At 35.8% G+C, this 9,607-nt stretch overlaps 3 protein-coding genes across 5 annotated transcripts; 2 read left to right on the forward strand and 1 right to left on the reverse strand.

Annotated features, from left to right (window-relative positions):
- The first annotated feature begins 523 nt into the window (after positions 1-523).
- Positions 524-2,905, forward strand: LOC110681683 (high affinity nitrate transporter 2.5-like). Its single transcript, XM_021857820.1, has 2 exons — positions 524-1,741; positions 2,149-2,905. The coding sequence occupies exons 1-2, from the start codon at positions 585-587 to the stop codon at positions 2,516-2,518; spliced, it is 1,527 nt and encodes a 508-aa protein (XP_021713512.1). The 5' UTR covers positions 524-584; the 3' UTR covers positions 2,519-2,905.
- A 463-nt stretch (positions 2,906-3,368) lies between these two features.
- LOC110681921 (pentatricopeptide repeat-containing protein At5g66520-like) lies at positions 3,369-5,150 on the forward strand. Its single transcript, XM_021858091.1, has one exon. It carries the CDS (start codon positions 3,496-3,498, stop codon positions 4,921-4,923), a length of 1,428 nt encoding a protein of 475 aa, XP_021713783.1. The 5' UTR covers positions 3,369-3,495; the 3' UTR covers positions 4,924-5,150.
- Positions 5,151-5,294: 144 nt separating this feature from the next.
- LOC110681922 (protease HtpX homolog) lies at positions 5,295-9,607 on the reverse strand. Of its 3 annotated transcripts, none has more exons than XM_021858094.1 (9): positions 9,226-9,604; positions 9,085-9,142; positions 8,792-8,859; positions 8,139-8,318; positions 7,898-7,994; positions 7,167-7,276; positions 6,859-6,992; positions 6,564-6,762; positions 5,295-5,728 (listed from the first exon to the last, which is right to left on the reverse strand). In XM_021858094.1, exons 1-8 carry the CDS (start codon positions 9,454-9,456, stop codon positions 6,627-6,629), a joined length of 1,014 nt encoding a protein of 337 aa, XP_021713786.1. In that variant the 5' UTR covers positions 9,457-9,604; the 3' UTR covers positions 5,295-5,728; positions 6,564-6,626. The 3 variants fall into 3 exon arrangements, with proteins under 3 accessions (XP_021713786.1, XP_021713784.1, XP_021713787.1); XM_021858092.1 differs by having other exon boundaries at positions 5,295-5,725; positions 9,226-9,603; XM_021858095.1 differs by lacking the exon at positions 5,295-5,728 and having other exon boundaries at positions 6,622-6,762; positions 6,859-6,994; positions 9,226-9,607.

The raw sequence follows: 9,607 nt of genomic DNA on the forward strand, positions 1-9,607 counted from the left end.
AATATTAGAGGGGCAGAGATTTAAATCTTTTTACCTCTCGCTCAAAACTAATCATCTATAACTAATAACACCATTACTACATTGTACATTGCATAAACAAGATGCTAACAAATTAGTACTCGGTCAGACAGAAGAAAAGAATCGTAGAGTTATGCAAAGGGCATGCATACACCATCCGCCAAGTCTCAGACTGAGGAACAGTTTACTTGCAGAATATTCTGTGATAGATGATATGTTACTGTCAAGAAATCAACAGTATACGGATTCCTTGTACTTTCGTTACCTTAAACTGTTGACTTGGCGAGATAGTGAATATTCATTGAGCTGACATCGTACATTAATAAACAGCTTACATGATTGAGACAGACTGAGAAACAGCTGATACAAAAAAAAGTACAGCAACATAATCGTTTAGTATTACTGACCGCGTCAATCTAGGACAGTATGCTTCAGTATATAAGCATGGTAGGGTGAAGCCTTTTATTTGCAAGATCACACATCTTTTCAGTGCAATAGAAGAGAATAAGTGACATATAAGTTTAAACACAATAGTAGCATAATAGATTAATAGTAGAGCAATTAATATGAGTGATCTGATGCCAACCTTGAATGGTGTGGATGAGATCGAAACAAAAAAGTTTGCTCTTCCAGTGGATGCAGAGAACAAGGCCACAGTCTTTCCACTCGTATCTGTGGCAAAGCCTCATATGCGGGCCTTTCATTTATGCTGGATACAATTCTTCTCCTGCTTCCTGTCAACTTTTGCTGCCCCGCCTCTGCTTCCTATCATTCGTGATAACCTCAATCTCACACAAAATGATATTGGTAATGCAGGAGTAGGGTCAGTTTCAGGAGCAATATTTGCACGCGTTCTCATGGGTACTGCCTGTGACTTGTTTGGGCCACGGCTTGCTTCTGCAACCCTAACCCTGCTCACTGCACCAGCAGTTTACCTGTCTGCTGTGGCAGACTCTGCACCGGGTTTTTTTGCTATGCGATTTTTCACAGGCTTTGCTTTAGCCACTTTTGTCTCAACCCAATACTGGATGAGCTCAATGTTCTCTCCAACAGTAGTTGGACTAGCCAATGGGCAGTCAGCCGGATGGGGCAACCTCGGGGGAGGGGTTGCCCAATTGGTTATGCCACTAGTCTATACTGCTATCCTTAAGACAGGAGCCACAAATTTTGTAGCCTGGAGGATAGCATTCTTCATACCTGCCCTCTTTCAGATGTCTTCAGCATTCGCAGTAATGCTTCTCGGCCAAGACCTGCCTGATGGAAATTTCCACCAGCTGCAGAAGTCTGGTAACATGCATAAGGATAATGCGAAAAAGGTTTTATATCATGGGATCTCCAATTATAGGAGCTGGATCACTGCTCTAGGATATGGGTTCTGTTTTGGGGTAGAGCTAGCTGTAAACAATATCGTTGCTTACTACTTCTATGACAGATTTAATCTTAACCTTAACCTTTCGGGAATTGTTGCAGCCACTTTTGGGATGGTTAATCTTTTCTCCAGGCCTATAGGTGGAGGCTTGTCAGATTTCATGGCGAAAAAGTATGGAATGAGGGGAAGACTGTGGAGCTGGTGGATTGTCCAAACGATAAGTGGTGTATTGTGCATTGCTTTGGGACTGATTGACACTTTAGCTGCATCTATTGCAGTGATGATTATCTTCTCTTTATTTGTTCAAGCAGCCGAAGGACTTACCTTTGGGGTCGTTCCTTTCGTCTCCAGAAGGTAAATACATGTTATGTTTCTTTCACTTTAACCCGCAATTGCATTTACCAATTTCAGCCATACGAAATCAAATTAAAGATAACATGTACAACTGTAAAAGTATATTAGAATGCAAGGTAAAATAAAAATAGTATAACATACAACTATTTCATTAGAGTAAATTAGAAATCAAAATTTTGATTCAGCAAATATATTGGATTTGATGGTAGGTTTAACCTTCTAATTTACATCAGATCATATGATTAATTAGACATTTAAAGAGTGATTCAAAAATTCTATATATGCTAATAAAACTTGTAAAAATACATAAAATCTTAGAAAACCATTAACTTGTCAGATGGTTGTCAAGCTTACAGCTTACATAAAAATATATTGTATATTCCTAACTACTCTACGTCACTCTTCAGATCTTTGGGGGTGGTTTCGGGGATGACTGGTGCTGGCGGAAATGTGGGTGCAGTCCTTACTCAAGTGATCTTCTTTAGAGGATCTCAATTCACAACAGAACGAGGAATAACATACATGGGTGTTATGATCATAGCATGCTCCCTCGGCATAGTTTCCATATACTTCCCACAATGGGGAGGTGTTTTTTGTAGTCCGAAAGCAAACTTTACAGAAGAAGACTATTACCTGAAGGAATGGGATGCAGAGGAACAGAAGAGAGGCCTACATGATGTAAGCATGAAATTCGCAGGGAGCTGTAGGAATGAGCGAAGTACAAAAGGGAAGTCTGTAACCAAAGAAGCTGAAATGAGCGCACCAGATGGTGTTTAACAGCCATCTTAACTTACCAAAAATTATCTTGAATCACATCTTTGGATTCAGATAACTACTTTATTACATATGTAAAATTTCTATGATTGGCAATACTGTAAAACATGTTCACAATATTTTCCTCCAATCCCACCCCCCCTGTATTTTCCTTCTTCTACACCAGCCTTTTGTTTGTATTACATGTTTTTCTACACGTCGAGGTTCAAGAATATGTATAATGTGTGTGAAAATATATCCATTTGTTGTTTTTTGTTCCAACTTTCATCTCCAAATTCATAGTTCCATGACTTCCATCCCCCCACCTAAGAAAAAAAAAAAGAAAAAGAGAGAGAAAAGAAGTTGAGGTATTTCTTCTTAGACCACTTTGGATGTTAGATTAAAATCTACTCATTCACACATACATGGAAATCTAAACTAATAAGTTTGTAAAAGCATACCATTAAACGTACAATGAGAACAAGTTTATCTATGTACAATGATATAAATCAAGTATTGCAGCAAAACATACCAAGGATACTAAACAAGGTGGCAATGTTCAATCATTAACTCATTTTAGTTATCGACCTGAGAAATGTTTTTTTAAAAAAAAATAATCACTACATGGGAAACAGTTGCATGTAATGTGGCATAATGGCAATTTTCATATTTAGTACTCCGTAGAATATAACTTTCTATTCCAAAATACATTCTATTGTCTATGTGATCTCCTTTCGCCTAAAATTATGAAAAGATTTCTCATTTTATGCACTTATTCACATGTTATAAAGTCTCTTTCGACTACAAATTTAGCCTAAAATTATGAAAAGATTCCTCATTTTATGCACTTATTCACATGTTATAAAGTCTCTTTCGACTACAAATTTATTTCAATTTCATTACGAAATTTCCGCTCGATATAATCTCGTCCCATGAATACCTTCTTCGTTCTCTAGAACATCCAACCCAAATGCCTAAACCAGTAAAACCACCAAAATTCAATGTTCCCGCCAAAACCCTCCATCATCAAACATTTCACCAACTCATCTTCTTCTTTCTCTTCTCTCCCCCAAAACTCACCTCCATCTCTCTCTATCCTAGCAGACAGATGCACTTCAATGCATCAACTCAAACAAGTCCACGCTCAGATGATCACCTCGGCTCGCATTCACGACACCTTCGCTGCCAGCCGGTTGCTCTCCTTCTGCGCCTTATCGAATTCCGGCGACATCAATTACGCCGTAAAGCTATTTAATTACACCCAAGAACCCAATAATTTTATGTACAATACCATGATCAGAGCTCAAGCTAGTACTGAAAATCCCTCAAATGCTTTGTTATTGTATGTTCAAATGAGAAGGATGAATGTTTTGCCCGGAAAACATACGTTTCCTTTTCTTTTTAAGGCGTGTTCGAATATGAAATCGATTTGTGGGTGTAAACAGGTTCATTCCCATGTAATTAAACTTGGGTTGGATTTGGAATTGCATGCTGTTAATGGGTTAGTGAGGGGGTATAGTGTTTCAGGAAGTTTGAGCGATGCACGCCAAGTGTTTGATGAAATTTCTGAGAGAAATTTGAGTATTTGGACTAGTATGATTTGTGGGTATGCTCAGAATGACTACTCAGATGAGGCTTTGGTGTTGTTTAATCAAATGGTTGATCATGGACTTGAGCCGAATGGCGCGACTTTGGCGTCGGTGTTATCGGCCTGTGCTCGAGAAGGGTGCTTGATGATAGGGGAGAAGATTGAGGTGTTTATGATTGAAAAAGGTGTTGAATTGGGGGTGATTCTTGGGACTGCATTGGTTCACATGTATGCAAAGAATGGAGCTTTGATTAAGGCTAGAGAAGTGTTTTACAGTATGCAGGAGAAGAATGTTGCAACTTGGAATGCTATGATTCATGGGTTGGCTGTTCATGGGCACGCTGAAGCAGCACTGGAGCTTTTCCGAAAGCTTAAAATCGAGGGAATCGTGCCTAATGGCATTACATTTGTGGCAGTTTTATCTGCTTGCTGCCATGGGGGTTTCCTTGAAGAAGGTCGAAAGTTTTTCCGTTCTATGAAACAAGATTACAATATTGAGCCGAAACTAGAGCACTTTAGCTGTATGGTTGATCTTCTTGGTCGAGAAGGGAAGTTAATTGAAGCAGAGCAATTGATACGAGATATGAAATGGAAAGCAGATGTGATGATTTGGGGAGCTTTGTTGAGTGCTTGTAAGAAATGTGGGAATATTGTTGTTGCTGAAAGAGTAGTAAATGAGATTTTAGAATTGGATCCTCACAATCATGGAGTTCGTGTTATTTTGTCTAATATGTATGCAGAGGATGGTAGGTGGGAAGATGTATTGAGTCAAAGAAAGGTGATAAAGGAAGGAAACTTGAAGAAAGTACCCGGTTGGAGTTCAGTTGATGATGGTGCTTAATGTTCATCAGATTTGTACATTATAATTTGCTTGTCATATAATACAAGTAAAATATTCAAGGTCTTTATACAAGTTTTTATTCATCATTTCATTTGAAACTTATCTTCATTGACAGAAAATTGTTGTACTTACTACCAAAGATATCACTTGTAGCACTTACATTACTAACATAAGGAAAGGAGAAGATGGATGTCTATAGTTCTTTTATTCTCAATTCTTTTATTCTAATTGATCAAACTCATAGCAAAACATAAATCAATTCCATGCAGACTACCAATATCTCAGTAAATAGTACAATTTAAATACATGAATGGGTTCCCGGTATACAAGCATTGAAATGATAAGTTTCAGGAATTCAACCCCAGTAAAAATCCATAAACAGACATTTGCTGATCCGTTATATTATTATCACCAGAAGAACAAAATAGCCTATGTTATATAATGCAGCTATTTTACATATTAACATAATTACATGAACCTTTGAATGCAGTAATCAAAACTGATATGTGTGAACTGTCTGAATATACAGTAAATATGGACTATCATACAAATGTGTCCTTAGTCCTTAGCACCATGTATTTACCTATAATGGCAGAGTCAAGAGACTACATCAATATTCCTTTTTTACAGCATACAAGGTGCTTACCTATAAGAATCCTGTAGTGGCTGCAATATCATGTACATAGCAACCATGTAGTAAAGTAGTGTATCAGACTGAACCAAGACATGCAGCAGCTGTTCTATATGGCAATATGAATCTTCCCGCAGGTAAATCAGTAAATCTCCAATTTCTTTGGTTTACCTGCTGAGACATGATATTAGCACATCTTCATGGGCATGGTCACTAGTTAATAGGGTTCCATAATCAACTAACATGTACCGATCTACTTCACTGAGAACTCATGGACAGAGTAAATTACTGAAAAAAATAAAGTATATGCAAGTGGTTCAGTATTGAATGCCATTTTGACTCTATAGTATTATTTACAATGCATGATATGAAAATAGATTAGCAATTAGATACTAAGGGTCTGTTCTTTTCCATTGAAATTCAATTCAGTTCAGTTCATTTATATTGCTAATGATATAAAGCCAAATTTCATTTTTTAAAGCATATAAAGCCAAATTTCATTTTTTTAAGCTCTTAATTTACAACAATAATAATAATAATAATAATAATCAATAAGTAATAAATAATAATAATAATAATCATCAACAAATAATAATAATAATAATAATAATAACAATAATAATTGAAATAATAATACTAATAATAATAATCAATAAATAATAATAATAATCATCAATAAATAATAATAATAATAATAATAATAACAATAATAATAATCAATAAATAATAATAATAATCAATAAATAATAATAATAATAATCAATAATTAATAATAATAATAATAATAATTTTATTATTATTAATAATAATATGTACATTTGTATATACACATATGTATAGTAATAAATAATCAATAAGTAATCAAAAATCACTAATCCGTAGTTAAAAATCACTAATTAATAAGTTCAGCTCAGCTCAGCTCAGCCCAGTCAGAACAGGCCCTAAGTTACTACTTTTCCGAATATATTATTAAAAAAAAAAAAAAAAAAAAGGATACCAAGTTACTAACCGTGTGAAAGAAACTAGTAGAAACTGATTACTGGATATTTGTCCATTTGTCCTGCCCAAAAATCTAAGCCTTATGCAAGGTGTTCATCGGCATTGCCTGTTTCATAAGAGAGTTATATTCTCGACTTCTTGACCACTCATCAATCTCACGAGCACGTAGCACTGGAAGAGGGTGTGACAATTGCCTTGTTTGAGCATTACTGTAAAGGATATAAAGGGGTTGTTAATCCTTTTGGAATCCTAACTAAAAAAGTTGGTGACTGTGCACGACTTATTATACTAAGCCTGTACGTTACCTTATATACCACCCCATTGGACTTGAAGAAGCTTTATCATAAGAACGAGCTTGCTCCAAAAATGCATCCACATTTAGTTGATCCACCAAGGAAGGGCATCCCCCAGACAACTTCATCAGGACGGATACGACAATCTCTTGTAATACCACCAAGTATATTAAAGGGATCCAACAGAAGGCGAGAAAAGAATGCAGATTAGTTTGGTAATATATACAATCACTAATATTGGGAAACCAAAAAAAAGGAGGATAAAAAAAATACTTGTATAAAACATGCTGAAAAAGGTCACATAACTCACATCACCATACCTTGGGATCTTGAGCAACAAGAAGGGCTGCACGATCACAGGTCAACTCTGCTGCTCGGAGCCAACGGGTTAACTGTTCCTCTATGCTACTAGCAATAAATCCACCAACACCTACAGATGAAACAAGAGGTTTATTCTTGCATTAGGGTAGCAATTTTCACAGTAAAACTTTAGCATTTCCTAGATAAGGAAATCAGACAAGATTTCCGCAAAACCAAGTTTTCTCTAGTGGTATAAATTTAAAAATAACCTTAAGTGTCGCATTTTTGCAATTTGTAGTGCAACCAAGTTTATTTTATATTTTAAACTACAGTTCTATGCAAAGATGATAGATATCAGATGCTATTTACTTTAAAAACAAGTCCTGGAAGCAAGCTAAAATTAATCAATCTCAGGAAGTGATAATTCAAGCAAAACAGTTGAGATGTTGAGAACCTTATCTCCAGGATTCTTACATCATTTACCTATACAGACCGCCAGGATTCTTACAAGCCCACTGTCCAACCATTCTAAGACACTGGAAAATGTTACTACTCCAACTAATAGTGACAATCAAAACACATGAGGCCAAAAAATTTATGAGAAATTAAGTAGTACATGTAAGATTCTGACTAGCTCAATCGAGCCATCCTACAATGATAACAATCTTTATTATCTAAAAAACTATGTAATTTATCTTCAGTATACCTATGCAGCCACTGCAACTCTAGTAGAAATGCACATTAAGCTTACCAGGTATGACGTATGCTCCAAGAGAGAGGATATTTGCATATGTCAGCCACAGTCCATGGTCACATTTCAGATGACCCAACTCATGGGCCATGACAGCCTATTGACATTTACAATACGTCAAGAAAGATAGTAGCAAATTCATCTGAATGATGGCTCAATGCTCGATAAAAACTGATATATTTACAGAAATACTGGGAGAAACGAGGCAGGAAAAGCAAGGAAAAGAAGACGACATCAGTACCTGCAACTCTTTTCGCGATAAAAGTTCAATAAGACTTGTATGGACAACTACAAATGGCCTTTTACCACTGATGGCTAAGGTATATGCATTTGGTGTAGGACTCTGACGAACATACAAATCAGGAGGCTCAACATTCAATATTTCAGCAGCCTCAAGCATCAACTGGTGCAGTTCAGGAAGCTGAAACGCAAGCATAGCATGTCAGAGTCTAAATTATGCTAAATCCACATTGTTTGAGGCAACACAAGCTTCAGCAATCACAAAAAGGTTTAAGCATTTTGCTTTTGCAAAATTTCAAAAATTTGACTGAGTCTTGACACCTTAACGCATGCCTTTATCCAGCCTCAACTAAGAGTAACATAGTTGTGTAGATTTAAAAATATAGTCAAACATTATCATCGGTGCTGAACTTTCACAATGCATATCAACTAAAACAGATTTTACATCATATAATCAAATACGAAGTATGTCTCCATCTCAGCCGGAAATTTCAAGGTACTAAACATGTGACTCGCGTCAAATGTACAAGAATCTATTATGGATGCAGGCAAGTGTAAACTAATTAATTAAGTCCTACAAACTAAATGATAAAATTATTAATATTACAGTATGAACAGAATTCGACTCCAATTTCGATAAGTTATTAATATTACCTGGTTTTTGGAAACAAGCAATGAAGTACCTATGTTCTCAAGAAACATAACCTGCTCCGCAATTGATCCTGACATTATAAAGACAAACATATCAACAATATCATCACCTTAATCCCAACGACGGAGTCCAAATTATGAAGTTAAAAATGACAGTAAACATTACTCATCATGTTTATGGCTTCTGCAATATAACCAGAATTTTTTATTTTTTTTAGGAAATTTCAACAACTAATTTCAGAATGAGTATACAAAATAATTAAATTGATTGACCAAAATTAGTACAAAAAAAATACCTAATAAAGCTTTGCCGATTGCATCTAATCCAGGAATTGCTCTCAAAATCACTGTGTTCTAATTTGACAATCAATCAAACAAATAAATCAAAAATTTAATCAATATATAATTGAAGCTAAATAATAGAGATAGAAAGTTACTCGTTGATCAAGAGGATGTCTGAAATCATCGGCATTAAGATTGCGAAAAACAAGATTCGAAGATGAAGAAGAAGTAGCAGATGCAGTACAAACAGAAACATGAACCCTAGGGTTTCCAATAATTGGCGGGAATCGAAAATTGGAGAAATTAGGGGTTGATTTGGGGGGAAAACAACGGATGGAAGGATGAGAAGAGATTGATAATGAGGAGAGAGAAAAAGAAATCGCCATTTTTAGTCAACTCAAAGAAAATTAAACAGCAGAAATTGAAAGAACTGAGTTTTGTAGTCGAGTTAACTCAGTTCTTCACCCCCCCTGAGAGAATTGAACAAATTTATGGTTATGCTTTACCGCCACTTCGTTTTCTGTTAACTTAGTTCAC

This window comes from Chenopodium quinoa, unplaced genomic scaffold, assembly GCF_001683475.1.
Source record: "Chenopodium quinoa cultivar QQ74 unplaced genomic scaffold, ASM168347v1, whole genome shotgun sequence".
NCBI classification, from domain to species: domain Eukaryota; kingdom Viridiplantae; phylum Streptophyta; class Magnoliopsida; order Caryophyllales; family Amaranthaceae; genus Chenopodium; species Chenopodium quinoa.